The 18,351-nt window shown below is 30.7% G+C and overlaps 1 protein-coding gene and 1 non-coding gene across 2 annotated transcripts; both read right to left on the reverse strand.

Moving 5' to 3' along the window:
• Positions 1–6,326: 6,326 nt before the first annotated feature.
• LOC149527666 (small nucleolar RNA Z157/R69/R10) lies at positions 6,327–6,424 on the reverse strand. The gene has a single exon (XR_016350816.1). It is a non-coding gene; the product is annotated as a small nucleolar RNA Z157/R69/R10 (small nucleolar RNA).
• A 1,554-nt stretch (positions 6,425–7,978) lies between these two features.
• On the reverse strand, positions 7,979–10,413 carry LOC110429287 (Protein kinase superfamily protein). The gene is made up of 5 exons (XM_021445250.1): positions 9,875–10,413; positions 9,388–9,593; positions 9,097–9,286; positions 8,493–8,884; positions 7,979–8,350 (listed from the first exon to the last, which is right to left on the reverse strand). Exons 1-5 carry the CDS (start codon positions 10,002–10,004, stop codon positions 7,979–7,981), a joined length of 1,290 nt encoding a protein of 429 aa, XP_021300925.1. The 5' UTR covers positions 10,005–10,413.
• Between the last annotated feature and the right edge of the window lie 7,938 nt (positions 10,414–18,351).

Here is an 18,351-nt window from a genome sequence, read left to right on the forward strand (position 1 = left end):
TGTGACAAATGAGCTACTAATAAAAAAATTATAAATTTGTTCATTCTTTGAAGTGAATGCGACATTATTTAATAATTATGATCATAAACATGAATCCATCTATTCCTTGAAGTGAATGCAGCATTATTTAATAATTATGATCCTGATATGGAAGAGGTCGTTATAATAATTTACACTATCATTATTTTAATTCTAAGGATAATTTTACTATCAGAATTTAAGAATAATTTTATTACCAGAAGTGGATGGATAATTTTATTATCAGAATCTAAGAATAATTTTACTATAAGAAGTGGATGGGTAATTTTACTATCAGAATCTGAGGATAATTTTACTACTAGAAGCGGATAAATAATTTAACCATCAAAAGTAAATGGATGCCTTAACCTATTAAAGAAAATAGATAATCTACCAGAAGTGGATAACCCATCATATGTAAATGGGACATTTTAAAAAATAACCCTTAAAAATAAGATGTTTTCAAAAATAGCCTCATTTATAATTTTAACTATTTTTAACCAAATTGGATAAAATTACCCTTAATGAAATTACACGCGAAGATGTTACACACTGTGTACAGAAACATGTTACACGTCATGGATAGGTTGTTACACGTCATGTACAAAAATGTGTGACACGCCATGTATAAAAACATGTTACACGTCATGATTAGGTTGTTACACGTCATGTACAAAAACGTGTGACACGCCATGTACAAAAACGTGTGACATGCCATGGTTAAGTTATTACACGCCATGTATAAACATGTTACACGCCATTGTTAAGTTGTTACACGCCATATTAAAAAAAATACTGTTGTTACACGCCATGTACAAAAACATGTTACATGCCATAGTTAAAAAAAAGTTATTATACGCCATGTTGAAAAAAAATACTGTTATTGCATACCATGTTGAAAAAATATTGTTGTTACACGTCATATTCAAAAACATTTTTTTTCACTTTAATGCCTAAACTATTGTTGTTACTTACAAACCAAAACTTCAAATCTTCTTAACTCTCTTTATTTTTTTTTTTTTTTTTGATAATTTGGCACCGATTAAAGTGTTTCTAACATGTTTTTATAAATCAAAACACAAATTTTCTTATCTAAAACACCTATTTTGAGTAAAAATTGAAAAAAAAATTTCATTGAAAACCTAGGTTTATAAATTTTAAAATTTTGAGTTTATTAGTGTCTAGATCTTGAATTGATCCGATTAAAAGCTATTTCAAGTATCTGTGATCATTTTTACTATTTAGTTTTATCCGAAATACCTAAAAATCAAATTCTCTAAATAGTCATCCACTCAAGCACATCAAAACCATCGTTTGGTGTCTTCAAAGTGTTGAAAAGAGTAATCTGAAAGCGCGAGAGAGAGAAATCGAGGGCATAGAAGATGAAAGCCAAAAAGAGAAATCGATAAAATTAGAGAAAGTGGGATGTTGAGAGAGAGAAATCAAAAGTACAAATGAGAAAAAATTCTAATGAATGGTTTAATTTATTTGAAATAGTTTCATGGGTATTTTCGTCAAGTCATGGCTAAATATGGTTAAAAACAGTTAAATTTATTTTGATGTTATTTTTGAAATACTCTTATCAAGAAAGGTTATTCCTCACAATTTCCTCTATGTAAATCACCCACCGAAAGTGAATATATACTTGTAACCTACCAAAAGTAGATGAATACTTTTAATCCTTTAGAAATGGATGAATAATGAAAAAAACAAAAATAGAAAGAATAAAAAGAATATAGAAAATGTATTATTGTTAATGTGGCATGAAAGACTATTGGTTACGTACCTGTTATACGTCTTGAATTTTATCAAGCATCATCGAAAACTACAACATCTAGTGATGATTTTAATCATGGCCAAGTTGATATAGCATATTAAGATATTTGTTCACCATAAAAGAGAAATTGACTAAATGATTGGTAATGGAAATATCTATTATTGATTTTTTTATCCTAAAAAAGGAATTGATCACTTAATTGGTAATGGGAATATTCTAGAATGAACATAATCGTAATTTGTATATTTTAGTATAACTACATTATGAAGATATGTTCTTATTATATTTAAATTATATGTTTTTATTATGTGTTTTATATATTTAATGTTATTTCATATTAACTTGTAAATTTCTTATTGTATATATTTTATTGAAAAAAATATAGATATTTATCTTGTTGGATCTAAGATTAATAATGTAAATATATGTCTAGCAGATATTGCTATAACACATACTATATTTAAAGATAAGAAATATCTTTCTCACTTGAAAATACAAAAAAAAAACAATGTTAATACAATATTTGGTAGTACAAGATTAATTGAAGGTTTCAGAAAAACTAATATTTTACTACCTTGAGGAATAAAGTAATAGAGGATATATTATTTTCTATTAAGTCTTAAAGAAGTTTATTAAGTTTTAAAAATATTTATCTGATAGATATCATATTGGGATAACGAATGAAAGAAACACTTAATACCTCTATATTATATTTATTATCTCAAGTAGAAAGTGTGTATTGAAAAAAATTACTCACTTGGTTCTCTAAATTAAACTACACAAATATTAGAATAATTGAAACCCATCGTAAATCAGAAGTTTATTAATGATTTTAATGTTTGACATAACTAGTTGGACCATCCCGGATCAATAATAATGCAAAAAATGATTGAAAATTTATATGAACATTCATTGAAAAACCAAAAGATTTTTCAATATAATGAATTTTATTTGCTGCTTGCTCTGAAGGCAAATCAATTATAAGGTTTTCACCAGCTAAAGTTGGGATTTAATTCCCTCATTTTTTAAATAATATTCAAGGTTTTATGTGGATTCATACATCCACCATATAAACCATTTAAATATTTTACTGTTTTAATCAATGCATCGACTAGATGGTCACATATGTGCTTATTATCAACTTGCAATTTGGCATTTGCAACTATTCGTTTGTAAGAACAATTTCCTAGTTATATAATCAAGATTATTTATTTTGACAATGCTGGTGAATTTACATCTCAAGCTTTTAATAATTTGTATTAGTTGGAATAACTGTTGAACAACCTGCTGCTTATGGTTATACACAAAATAGTTTAGTAGAATTATTTATTAAACACTTTCAATTGATTCAAGGCCATTACTTATGCAATTCAAACTCCGAATGTTTACTTGAGGGCATGCCATTTTGGATACAGCAGCATTTGTATGCATCAAGCCAAACAAGTTGCTATAAATTCTCCCTATTCAATTGATTTATGGTCGAGAACAAAATATTTCCCATATAAGAATTTTTGGATGTGCGGTATATGTTTCAATTGCTCCACCACAATGCACAAAGATGAGTCTTTAAAGGAGGTTAGGAATATATGTTGGATATGAATCTTCATTTGCAATTAGATATTTAGAATTATAAATAGGAGATTTATTCATGACAAAGTTTGTCAATTGTCATATCAATGAAATAATTTTTTCAACATTAGGCTAAAAAAATAAATAGTTGCAAAAAAAAATTTCTTAAAATGAATTATCATTATCTAGTTTTGATCATCGTACAAATTAATATGAACTTGAAGTTCAAAAGATAATTCTTTTGCAAAATATAGTAAATCAGTTGTCAGACGTATTTACTAACCTAAAAAAATAACTAAATCTTATATATCAACTGCAAATGCTCATATTAACATTAATGTCCTTATAGGATAAAGCATGCCAGAAGCGTTGAGACCAATCAATTCCAAAGATAAAATCCTCGAACAAAAAAAAGAGCAAATACTTAAGATAATCAGAAAAATGAAGTAAAAACTCTAGAAGAGACCCTTGATGTAATTGATAAAAAATTTTTTTAAAAGAAATTCAAGTCCTTGAAATCAGTGAAAATAAAAAGATCTCAATAAATTATGTCATGATGAAAAAAGATGGAATTAGTAAATAAACGTCGACGATATTTTTGTATATAATATAGAGCTCAATATTATGAAAGAAAATAAGAATCTTGAACCTACATCTATTGAAGAATGTAGACAAAAAAATGATTGGTCAATGTGGAAAGATACAATCAAAGTGGAAATGAATTCAATTGCAAAATGTAAAGTTTTTGGACTTGTAGTCCATACACCAAATGGTGTAAAACTAGTGGGGTATATATATGAGTATTTGTGTGAAAACGAAATGAGAAAAATGAGATTATAAGATATAAAGCACAGCATGTCGCACAAGTTTTTCTCTAAAGATTTAATATTGAATATAAAGAGATATATTCTTTGTTGTGGATATAATTACAATTCTCTATTAAATAGTCTGACAATAAATGAGAAAATTAAAATGCTTCTAATAAATGTAACTACAGCCTATTTATATGGCTCATTTGATATCGATATCTATATGAAAAACCCTAAAGGATTTAAATTGTCTCAAGCACAAAAATTTGAATTCTCAAGAAATTTACTTGAATAAATTAAATAAATCTTTATATGGATTAAAGTAATCCAGACACATGTGGTATAATCGTCTTAATGCATATTTGTTGAAAAAAAGCTATAAAAATAATCCTATATGCTCATGTATTTTATAAAAGAGTTTATATATGAATTTATTATAATTGATGTTTATATTGATGACTTGAACATTATTGGAACTGTTGAAAAGTTATCAAAAGCCATGAATTACTTAAAAAGAGAATTTGAGATGAAAGACCTTGCAAAAAATAAAGTTTTATTTAGGTCTTCAAATTGAACACTTGGCAAATAGAATCTTTGTCCATCAATCAAATTATATCTCAAAAATGCTAAAACAATTTTATATGAGGAAAGCATATCCATTGAGTTCACTAATGGTTGTAAGGTTGCTAAATGTGAAAAAAAAGACTTTTTCTGACCTTGTGAGTATAAATAAGAACTTTTTAGTCTTGAAGTACCATATCTTATTGCAATTGGAGCACTAATATATCTTGTTAGCAATACAAAAATTGATATATCAATTGTTGTGAAATTATTAACAAGATATAGTTCTTCTCTAACTCAAAGACATTGGAATGGAAGTAAACATATATTTCGATACCTCTGAAGAACAATGGATATAGGCTTATATTATTCAAATGCATCAAAATAAAATTTAATTAGTTATACAAATGTAGGATATTTATCTAATTCACACAAAGCTTAATCCTAGACAGGTTTCTTATTCATAGGTAAAGGTATGACTATTTCATAGTATTTTGTAAAACAAGTTATAGTTGCTACTTCCTCTAACCATGCAGAAATATTAGCAACTCATAAGCAAGTTATGAATGTATCTGGTTAAGATCTAAAAGTTAACATATTTAAAAAACGTGTGGCTTGTCAACCAAGAAGGAAATTTCAATAATGTTATATCAGGATAATACTGCTTGCATAATACAGTTAAAGGAAGGATATATTAAAGGTGTTCGAACAAAACACATTTTTCACCATAATTCTTCTTCACTCATGATTTTCAAGAAAATGATAAAATTAGTGTTCAACAAATATAATCCAGTGACAATCTAGTAATTTTGTTCACCAAAGCCTTTCTTACTGTAACATTTGAAAAGTTGGTATAAAATATTGACATGTATCATTTTAAAGATCTCTATAATGTAGTCATCAGAGGAGTAAAATATGCATTATACTTTTTTCTTTCATCAAGGTTTTTCCCACTGAATTTTTCTTGATAATGTTTCTAATGAGGTAGTATTTCAAAAGCATATTCTTAAAAAGATTATGTACTTTTTTTCCTTCACTTGAATTTTTTTTCTATGAGGTTTTTTCCTTATAAGGTTTTAACGAGGCATATTCTTAATATAATGGACATTCAAGAGAGAGTGTTATGAATAAATATGTAAATGTCCATTATATTATGACCCAAGAAGTGCAAACCATATCAAACAGCCCAATAGGCAAGATACAAGAAATGCAATATGATTCGAACTCTTTAGTAGAATTAGATTAGGATTATGATTCAAGGGGTTGTTGGCCTATAAATAGGTCTCTCATTTTATTTGTAAATACATACTTAAATAAGATCTTCTTACTCTCTTTAAATACTTTTTTTCCCTCTAAATACTTTCTTTTTTCTATATTTTTCTTATAGTTGTTCTTTTCAAATTTATTTTATAAAAAAATTACTTTTAATAAATTAGTTAAGTTGTAAAGAATTAAATTAGTTAATTTAAATTATTTTATAAATAAATTAGTCAATTAATTAATTTATAATCTTTTAATTATTTGTTATTTAACTCAACAAATAAAATTAATTTTTTTACACAAAACTCCACCATTTTTTTTTTCTAGAAAAGAAAGATACTCAAACAGCCAAGGGTTAGTCTTCAACTATTGGGAAAAACCCAGATCAAAAACTCTAGTCCACAAAAAATTGCTTCATCACCGCACTCTTTTTCCATTTTCCCTTTTTTTATCTTCTTTTTCTTTTCTTTTTTCTCACCTTCTTCCTTGCACCCATCTTTTTCAACAAACATTGGCTTAAAGAAGGCAAAATGAAGAAAAAGAAGAAAAAAGAAGCCAAGATAATTTAAGAAAAAAAGAATTTAGCTTTCCCGCAGCTGAGGGAAAGTAACATTCCCTCCTTGAGCTAAGGGAATGTCATTCCCTTCGCCTATTGTAATGTCCTTCAATTCAATTTTGACAAACCAAAAGCTATAAAGTCATTGTAACTATTTAAATTACAAGAAATGTCTTTCACTTCCGTTGAACCAAATGCCCCCATATCGCTTTGACAATTCATCTAGAGTAACAAGATTGTTTTGACAAAAACAAATACACTTTCACTACTAGTGCTTTTTCTCTTTCTAAATATTCCCTCTCAAATCTTCTTCTGCTTAGCCTTCTCCTACCTATTCTCTGTCTTACTCTATCACTTACTTATTCTCAACCCTTTGTTCATCATCACCTACCGCAATACTCAATATTTCAAAGATTGCTCTTTTCGTCCTTTCAGCCACCTCTTGTAAATCTTATTTTACTTATTTGCAACACTACTCGCTTCCAATCACAAGAACCCTTATATAGTTAGAAACTAATATGAAAAATTAGCCAAAAAGGTGGTCAAATCGGATTCTATAAAAACTTAATATGACTATATTTATTTAAATACTTTGGTGTTGATCTTTGAAATTCATCATCACCTGCAACTTCTTCAGGTCGAGATCATAGTATTGACTTGAAGCTTCGGCCGAAGGCACCCTGTTATACCAAGGGCTTGAAGGCCAATCAAATGAAGGCCCGTTAGGCTCCTTCAATGGCTTACGGGCACTAGGGTAGACGTAGACACTCTTGACAAGAAGAAAAATATTAGATAAAATATTTTTTCCTGTTGTTAATAAGAATGCAAGATGTACTGTCAAAATAGTAGATACATATATCAGACGCCAGGCATATCCCAAAGGACATGATCTCATTTTTTTTTGTCTCAGTTTTATTCTTCCTCATAAAAAATCCTATTGACATACACAGCACTGTGGGAATGATCAAAAACCTAGGATAACCCATTTTTGCAGGTTTTGTCCTCAACTCTATTGGGAGAACCATCTAACCAACCAGAAAGCCTTCCTACTGGTCAGATCCATCCCTCATCCCATTTTGACCTCAACACAACTCTTCAAAGGAAAAATAAAAAAAAAACTTTTTTATGCAACAAATCACTTGGACTGATAATCAGAAGAGGCAACATTTTGCCACATAGGTATTTAATTGATAGTAGAACATGATCATCCCACAATCAGAACATAAAAATCTGATGAAAACCTCATACACATTCATCTGTGAATCCTCGTTTATATTGACTCAATATCTTGTTTCAACAACATCCTTACGGGTGGATGAGAAAAGGATAGAAAAAAAAAATTGGTGTTGGATAAAGCCGCGAGGAACATGAACCATAGGGAGGAGATACATATCATGGAGACAACATTGTATTTATGGTTGGCGAATTCTACAACAACGAACTATGAGTTTGTGATTGTGTGTTCCTCGAAGAGGAACCCCATTCTATGGCTTCTGCCACGGCTCGTTGGCGTTCTTTCTTACTATCTTCAATATAACTTGCTCCGTTTCCAAATATTGGTTGCTGATCAGATTCCAGAGAAGGAAAAGAGGAAGTAGCAGTGTTGGCATCTGGACCATTTCCGAGGAAACTGAGAGCAGTGACCACATCGCTTATCAAGGGACGTACGGATGCTTCCTCTTGCAAGCACATGGCTGCAACTGCGACAGCTTGGTTCAAGCCTCTTACAGGGAAATCTCCTTTAAGAAGTGGATCAGCGAGTTCCGGAAACCTCCTTGGTTCCTTAAACAATGGTTCAGCCTGTTAATGGTCAAAGATTATGTTAGGAAGGACTGGTAAAAGAATGAAAACATTTAATCGCTAACAGTTCTAGATATTATGGTAACAAATTCCTAGCAGAACAAAGGAAACATGATTGAAGAGCTTGGAGAAAGTGACCTACCCATGTAACTAGATTTTGTTCTTTGTTTGGTCTTGTGGTGTCAATGGCTCTCCTTCCAGTAATTAACTCCAATAAGACAACTCCGAAACTGTAAACATCGGATTTCACTGTTAACTGCCCTGTTCTTTGATACTCAGGGGCACAATATCCATATGTTCCCATGACCCTGGAAGATACATGTGTCTTGTCCCCAGTGGGTCCTAGCTTTGCTAACCCAAAATCGGAGAGTTTTGCATTGAACCCTTTATCCAGCAAGATGTTGGAGGATTTCATATCGCGATAGATGACAGGGGGATTCGCCTTATCATGCAAATATTCTAAACCTTTAGCAGCACCTAATGCTATTTTCATTCTGGCGTACCAATCTAATGGCTTTTGATCCGGTGTAATATCTGAAAGTTGACACATAATTCATAATAAAAACAGTCAGTCGTCTAGTTCTTTTACTGATATTGAAAGCTAGCTATTGCAGTTGAATGCATCCTTTCCTTTAAGATTTAAATATTTCCTATAATTTATAGCTTTATTTATATTCCTCGTGTAACTGTACGTATCCATCAACATGTTGTACCATTCAAAAAAGAAAATGAAAGAAAAATGGTACCAAGTAGATGGTCCTCTAGAGATCCCAATGGCATGTATTCATAAACCAGAAGCCTCTGATCTCCATCGGCACAGTATCCGGTCAGATTGACTAGGTTTGGATGGTGCAACAGGCTTAGCATCAGCACCTCAACAAGAAATTCTCTGTTTCCTTGCAATCCGTTTCTATCAAGTTGCTTTACAGCTACAACCTAAAACGAAGTAACTCAAATGTGACTACACAGATTCTTTTCAAAAAATTGTACAAGCCACGGAAGACCATATATAATAGACATGAAGCAAAATCTTTTACCTGGCCTGTTTTTTCGAGGTTTCCCTTGTAAACCCGCCCAAATCCACCTTCCCCAATCAAACATTCTTGTCTAAAATTCTTGGTTGCTGTGGCCAATTCTCGGAAGGTGAAAGTTTGTGCTGCAATGTTGTTGTTACCGGTAGCTTTAGGGGCATCAGTATTCTTTGTAGGCTCAGGTGCCGAGGTCTTTGGCTTAGGATTATTCTCTGGAGGATGAAAGAAAGAAAGAAAGAATTCAATTTCTGTTCCTTATCTTTGCGTTGGAGAGATACGAAAAAGAAAAAGGAAGTATTTGTCTATTATGATTGATTATTGCATTCCTTGTTGCACCTAACTGCTTCAACATGAAATAAATATTTTTGGCCTCAGCTAACAAGAAAACTATAAAAGAAACCTTAAAAAACCTATAGAAGCAAGAACAAAAAACAAAAACAAAGGGTGACTCCATATTGTAAATTCAGGAGGGGGTGAATTGTGGCATATATACCGAGGCTTTGCTGGGGAGGAAGAGCTTCTCTTGGGGGGGCGGCATAATAAGAAGTCTGCGTCCTTCTGCTGGGATTGTTTAGCCTTCTAGCCTTCTTGTCTTGAGAAGAAAAACATGAAAAACAACTCATTTCTTAGGATTCCGAATTCAGGTGGAATTCCTTTGGGAAACTTTTTCTAAATCTTTTCCCCTTCTTGCTATAGTATAAAGCTATAAATATGTATCTGAAACTTATGATTTAATCAGAGCAATCCGGTGGCTGCATGGAATCCATAGAATGCTTGTATTTAATCACATGAATGGCCTACAAAAGCCAACTCCAAATCGACTTGGATTTGGCAATTTCTGTAACATCTTCAACGTATGCCAGCTCCTAACTAATAGAAAATTAATAAATAAAAGAAGAAAAACAAAATCAACTAAACCTCTCTCCTTATTTAAAATAAGAAACCCCAAAAACTACGTCAACATCTAGACTATAACAAAACCAAACTGTAGGAGGTTCCAGGGAGAAATCCCAGATCATTAGACTCCATGGAACATTAAATATTCACCATTTAATAGAAACGAACAAGAAAACGTATTTACTGTCTCTGTTGGTTAGAAATGAAACGAAAGTATCCGTGGAAAATGGAGAGAAATGTGGGATCCTCTCTTTGTTTGTGGAGATTGTATGTTTTCCTTTTTATACAAGAGATAATACATATTCTGTGTCCAACTTCACATCTTAACGTAGTTGAATGCATTAAGATAATGTCAAAATTCAGAGTAAAAAACCCATTCGAAGGCCAAAATAGCTGTCAGGCGGAGGCTTGAAGCTGGACAGATCAGTGGCTGGTATTTCATATTTGGTAATGGATTCATGATTTTGGCCAACTCATCACTTTGGAGGTTGCGGGCTTAACGTGCCTTGGACTAATGAGGAGTTTAACAACAGTCTTTGGATGATCTTTGATTTTGTTATTGGATTGCCATAACCATATGAAGCTTTTCCTTTTTCTTTTTTTAATTTTTAATGGTTGTTTCCATTCATATTCAGGTAGATTATTATTGGTATTTGCCTTCGACACAGCCATTACTTTAGTAAGTACCATAGAAAGAAAATTTATTATAATTCAAATATTCTAGAGATAATATGAATTATGTGCCTTAAGGACAAGATGGGGGACAATCTTTTTGAGCCCCAACTTATAACATGCATGCATGATCATGTCTATTTATGCATATGGTTGTTCTCATTGTTAATTGAATGTTGGATTAGACAAACATGTTTTCAATTCATTAATTTTAAAAAGAAAAATTCTTAAATTATTTAACAAATGTAAATAAGTTTTTATTTTTTATTGTATTTAATTAATTTTTTATATTTTGTTAAAATAAAAAAATTATTTAGTTTAAAATGAAAATATAAAAACGTAATAAAGGAATAAAAATTTATTTAAATTTTAATTAATTAAAAACTTTTTCCAATGTTACATTAAGAAAGATAAAATTTGCTCGTATGTTGTGATTGTGCCAGCTCACTTTCCTGCCCTAACATCTAGGAAAATGTTGCAGAATCCGTCCCCAGCTTGCCTTTATATACTTAGAAATCAATTAACACTTGTAAATTACAATTTGTATAAAGTTTTTTTATTCCATATACATGCATTAGTATTATTCTATTAGTATTTTTTTCCAATCTATTAGATAATTAGAGTTGACAAAAGTCCACTCAAATTTGAACCCAATTGAAATTGATTTAACTAGAAAAAATAAACAAGTTGAACCTACTTAATCAAAATTGAAATTATTCGATTCGAAATGGTTCAAATCTGAATTTAAATGCCATAACTTGAAAAACCTCTGAACTACACAATAAAATTCAAATAACTCATTATTCTTCTATTGCGTTCAATTAAATCCCTTCACTTTTATTTTGGATCAAATAAATCATATGATTAATAGTTTGATTAACTGTCATTGATTAAATGAAACTTACCATTTTATGCCTACATGGCATTAATCTGATGTCGATGTGAATGGTGAAATATGTCATATAATCATGTCATAATGTCACATGATCATGTCATAATGCCACATTAGCATACTACGATGTCATCTAATATGATATGTCAACATGCAACATGACATAAAATGATAAATGGTATTTTGATTAAGCTGACTATTAGTTATAAGGGTGTATTTAACTCAAGATAAAAATATAAGAGTTTATTTGATTCCAAATAAGCGTAAAAGGACTTGATTGAATATAATAAAAGAGTAAGGCCATATCTGAATTCTCTTGAATAGTTTAAAGATTTTTTAGATATTATGTCAATTTAAATTATTTCTAATTTAAAGATGAACAATATGAATTTGAAATAATCTGAACTCCAAATAATTGGATTGTCAAACTCGATATAACCTGAATCTTGAAAATAACTTATATTTCCTTTAAACACTTATCTCGAAGTGACCAAATTTAAAATCAATACAATTAATTGCCATCTCTACAACTAGTCCTTAATTACAAGTTTTGCTTAAGCAAAACTTGGGTGATAATTCTTTCCTTTCCTTCCATTTCATGATTAATACTTGTTAATTTGTTAAAATTTGAATTTCACAACAAGTAAAACATTCCACATTGAGACAGTATTTCAATAGGCACGCAAGCCCATTTCAAATTGAAGTGTCTTAAATTCAAACTATAATTAATAATTATATATATCTATTTAGTTATTTCATATTCCAATATATTAAGGGGCTTTAGGTTGTTAATTTTAGAACATAAATTCAAGTTTGTAGAAGATTTAATGAGGCCTTTTTGGGTTTGAATCAATTTTTCTTGTGTATATAGTAATAAGGTTTGAGCTTAAATCATTTTAGGTATAACTATCTTTTCAAGTTTGACATTTCTGTAAATCTTGATTTTGGCTAATGTATTTCTATTCTTTTAAATGTTGTTCTATACAATAAGAACAACCATAAAAAGCTATGTCATGCGGAGAATATCTATCTCACATGAAGAGCAATGAAAGTAACTTAGAGCAAATGGTAGGGTTAATGAGTTGTTCTACTTTTGGGATGTTCTACAAAATTGGCTTGGTGATTCAAATATGAAGATAGTTAAGGGGTCTTCATCTTAACCTTTCTTTATAATACATGCGCTTTATCTTTTCTCTCTTTCTCAAAACAACATGTGACACGTTGTTAACTATTACTAAGCTCCACTATGTTATTAAACCAAAACATCTTCCCACCACCCAATACCTGCATGTAATGGGTTATCCCCATGATTATTGTGTTATTATATAATGAACTTGTTCTTCCCATCATGAATATATTCTTTCATAAAGGACATGTCCTCCCTAAACATGCGTTTTTCATTTATCTAATAAACACTTTTTATCAAATGCTCTTAAGAAAGCGTTCCTAATTAGTATATATATAAGGGCTTGGCAATTCAGGAGACCTTAGAATTTTACCATATTTCTCTTTAAAAGCTCTTTTTAAGCTCTCTCACTAAGCTTTTTCTAAATATTCTCTCTCTTTTTACTCAACTCTATCGTCTTTTATTCTCCATTGTGCTCTACCATCACACTTTTTATACCTTTTCCCTAATCTCCCACCTTTTACCACAAAACACTTAACACTTCAAGGATTGCTCCAATCTCATTTTACTTATTGCAACATTTCCTCTCTTTTTACTTAAAGAACCCTTTACATTTTGGTGACTCCATTGGGTTGAAGGATTACATTAAGTGAATGTCATTGAAAATTGCATTACAAGAAAATATGGAGAGTTCTTTTAATAACCAACCAACACCCATTCCACCTATGTCCAGGAGCTCAAGAACATACTCTTTGCTTCCTAAGAATGGATGCATATGTTGGAGGATAACAACAAAGGACGATGGCGACCATTTCCTAACTTGTATCTTTTATCGTTGCAACCCTTCAAGTCCAAACCATTAAAAGGAATACATTGAAAAGAAGACAATTGAAGAAAAGAGCTCATTGTTTCTTCCTTAAAGGGAATTAGTTGTTTAAAGTATCATTTGTGAGAAATCCATTAAAATATGTTTAAAATGTGTTTCTCTTGCTGATGTAATCCCCTTATTGGAAGAAGTTCATGTTAGAAGTAATGGTGAACATGAAAGAAGAAGGAAGCTTTATCAAAAACTCTTGGATATTGGGTACTATTGACCTACCATGGAAGTGGATGTGGTCAGTCACATAAAGTAATGTAATCGATGTCAAGTTCATGGAAACATGATACATGCTCCAACTATAAAACTTCATACCATCATCACTCCCTACCTTTCCGCATTTGGGTGTTTAACTTGATTAGACTTATTAGTTCCTCTTTTAGAAGACATGCATGGATACTTACAACAACAAAGTGTTTCATTAAATGGGTAGAAGATTTTCACATGAAGAATGCAACTGGATCGACAATGACCATTTTCATCAAACATAACATCATATGTAAATTTAAAATATGTAAGCATATTTTGTCAAACAACAACACTGCATTCATCAATTCTAATGTAAAGGAACGACTCGTTCTCTATGATGTGGGCCACATGAAATCAACCCCCTTTTACCCTAAGAAGAATTGTTCGACTGAAGCCACCAATAAGACTCTATTCAAAGGGCTAAGTGGAATGGTCCATGACAAGCTAAAGATATGGCATGATGTTCTCCATACATAATCTTCAAGTGAAGACCTACCAAAGCCACTCATTTTTCCTTGGTATATGGTACAAAAGCTATACTACTCGTGAAAATTCTAATTCCGTCCACGAGATTGACCTTAGATGCTGAAATTAACAACGATGCTTTAAGGATGTTGGAATTAGAAACATTGGAAGAAATAAAAGATAGAGCTAAGAATAATTTGTCCACATATCAAAGAAGATTAGGTAAAGCATATTATAAGTTGGTAAGCAAAAAAAGCTTTGAAGAAGGTGACTTAGTACTCCGAGCAACAAAGCATATTAGAGGAGGAATGTCAGTGACTAAATTCAATCCAAAGTGAGAAAGACCTTACATTGTTCACTAGATGAATGAGAATGGATATTACAAGTTAATGAGCCTAAAGACCAACGCCATTACAGTGCTAGTCAACTTTCAATAGATAAAAAAGTATTATGTATGAGAATTTTACTCACTTTGTATCCTTATGAATGAATTTTCAGAGTCAGGTTTTAATTAAATGCCTCTTAATATTCGAGAAGAAATTCATTCTTTTTCATTTTATGACTTTCATTTTAATTATATTAATCATATTTTAGTATAACTCAACATTATACTATAGGTCGTAGCTATAGTGCTCAATCTTTGGCTAGAGCTTGCTTATTCAATAGGTCGTAGCTTTAAACACTTATATAATGGATGTGTTATTGTCCACCACATTAGATTGAAATGTACACTCCTTAATGTGAAGTTAAGACTTGAGAATCTCCCTTGGTCACACATAGTATGACATGTGTAACATTCATATGTTTGAAGAGGTTGAAGCATGGAATAAAATATTATATCAAATAGCTAATTCCAACCAATCTACAATTCAAGCAAAGGAATAACTCCATGATGCAACAAAGTAAATAAAGGTAGACCGTGGAAAACCAATTTATAATAAAAGCAAAGGAATAAAAAGTTAATTTATGATGAAATCCTAAGAGGAAAAGGAGCTATCATTTCTAATATTAGAAAAGGTATCTAATATTCATCGTAATTTCAACTTGCAAATCATCAATGAAGCAATTTGTGATCGGATCTCTTCTAACTCAACTTCCATGTAAAGTTTGTCAACCTTTGTTTCAAATAATTCTTTGGCTTTGGCTATACAAACCTTAAGGCACTCAATTTTGTAATCAGTATGAAGGACATCTTCCATAAGGTACATCATCTACTTCAATTGCTTTAGATAAATGTTTGCTGATAAAGTAATGGCAATCTTAAAGCACTACCTAAGATGCCTAAAATAGCAAGAAAGGCCAAAATTCACCTTTTATGCTATAAATATGCAATAAAATCTCTAAGTATTGTGACAAGTGCTAGAAAATCATGAAAATTTTTAATGAAATTTTGTTCAATGATATCGGAGTGTCAAAAGTGCAACTATTTCTACCTTCTATTACTAAGGATGAAGAAACACGGTGAGCAACACTAAGAGTGACAACAATACTTAAGTTATTCTAAATACTTCCAAAAGAGGAGGAAACATGACAAGTAGCACCAACAATGGCAACAACACCTGAGTGTTCTAAATACTTCTAAGAAAGGAAGAAACATAGTGAGTAGCATCAAGAGCAATACCAATACCCAAATTATTTTGAATACTTCAAGTGACTTCAAAGATCTCAGCAAAATGGTATTTACATTGTTGTTGTGTTGAGTAACTCTAAAGCTAAAATTAAAACTGCCATTATCTAGAATTGCCACAAAAGTAATGTCATGATGAATACTTTGAACCATTCTAATAGCAACATTCACATCGCTACCAATATTTTGAGTCTTAGAAGTTATAAAAGCACCCACATTTATCAGATCATGAATGCCCTTCAGATGTAGCATTACTTTAACCTTTCATTCCAAATGAACAAAATTGTCGTTTCTAGGAAACCTCTCCTCACCTGACTCCTTACTTGACTAATCATTATCCGCATCATCACACGACTTTTCGCTCTCAAACTTTGGGATTTCTTGTTCCTCCACCAGAGAACTAACCTTTGCACTTGAAGTTGATTCTTTCTAAAAGAAAAATGGAAGAAAAGTGTTTTAGTCAGACGATTGTGAGTATAACAAAGATGAGATAAGAAGAAAAATGAACAAGCTTACCTGACAAGAAGCTTTACTCCTCTTAGAAGGAATCCATTACAAAGACATTTCATTGCTACTAATAGAAGGAGTATGGAATCACACCTTACAATCATGTACAATAAGAGAGGTCCACCCCTCAAGACACTCTCTTTAATAATCAAAGCAACCAATAATGTAAATCCTCAATTTATCAATGGTTGAGACAATATAATTGTTGAATTTAACTACGTGATGTTGAAGCGCTCCAAAGAGAAAAGAGGAAGTACAAGTGGAAAAGTTATCGAACGAAAAGGGTTCAAGTGGAACTAGTTGGTCATGTCCAAATTAATGTGTGACCCTATAGGGAGAATATTATTAGGAATTTTGAGAATATGGTGCCCTGGAAAGCAAATATATTCTTAGGTTTAATTTCATTAAATTTATTTGCAATGAAGATACATTTTGATAATAAGACAAAGAGTTTGTTTTAAGTATGTATTCATTATCCATTTTTTAAAGTACCATAATTCTATTGAGATATTAAAATACATTTGTATAAGGAGTTATACAAAGGAGATATGTATTTTATTGAATCTAAAAATTCATCATAGCCATATAATAAAGTTGGTCAGTTTATTGTGTTAAGGCTGTAGTGTCAAGATTACTTCTAATGAAACAAATATGATTCATTTCAAGGGAATGATAAGTCTCAAATCATTGAAATGGTTGACTTTGAGTAATGACACTATAACATGAACTGAAATCATGTGAGAATCAAATTTAAGTTTAACCGTTACTTAAATCTTGATCTCACACTCATACGTTTGCTTATAGTAGAACCGAAATCCTAATGGATAGTAGACTTATGTTTAATCTCGTTATAATCTTTGATTTACCATTAGTATGATCATCATAAAGCATTAATCTAGACTCTATATTTTGGGATTATAATCGAGATGAACATCTGGCAACATATATTCAAATAATGGAGTTCATAGCATTAACATCACTTTTAATGATTTCAGAAAAACTGGTGATTAATTTGGGCCCAATGGATTGATGAATTAGTTGCTCATCACATCTAGATGCTCAAAAGATTAGATCTAGAGTATTGAATCACTAATTGGATGAAATTTAAGAATAAAGGACAAAATTGACATAAAAGGTAAAATGATAATTTTACCTTTTGTCATTGGATGGTTACAAGGGTTCACAATATAAGGTTTGCAATTGAACAACTAATAATTAATATCAAATATTGAATTGGTTTTGGTAATTATAGTTCAACCATGAATCTATAGTGGAGTGATTTCATAATTAATAAGCTTGAATTATTTTTTAACGGGACTAAGAATAATTCTAAGTTTGTTGGAGCTTGGAATATCTATGTCTAAATAGATTCTCCACTTAGCTTTATAGAATTCAACTTGTTTAAGTTGAAATGCATGTCTTATTCGATTAATTAAATTGTATACAAAAATGACAGTTTTACCATGTTTATCTTAATTTAGATAAAAAAAAGCATGTTTGGTCTTAATTTAGACAAAAAATATGTTTGTCTTAATTTAACACAAAAAAATATTTTTTATCTTAATCTAGACAAGAAAACATATTTGTCTCAATGTAGACAAGATAAAATATTTTTATTTTAATTAAAGACAAGAGTTGTTTTAAATTAAGATAATACT

Source organism: Theobroma umbraticum, unplaced genomic scaffold, assembly GCF_002168275.2.
Source record: "Theobroma umbraticum cultivar Fairchild unplaced genomic scaffold, ASM216827v3 scaffold_44.0, whole genome shotgun sequence".
Classification (NCBI taxonomy): domain Eukaryota; kingdom Viridiplantae; phylum Streptophyta; class Magnoliopsida; order Malvales; family Malvaceae; genus Theobroma; species Theobroma umbraticum.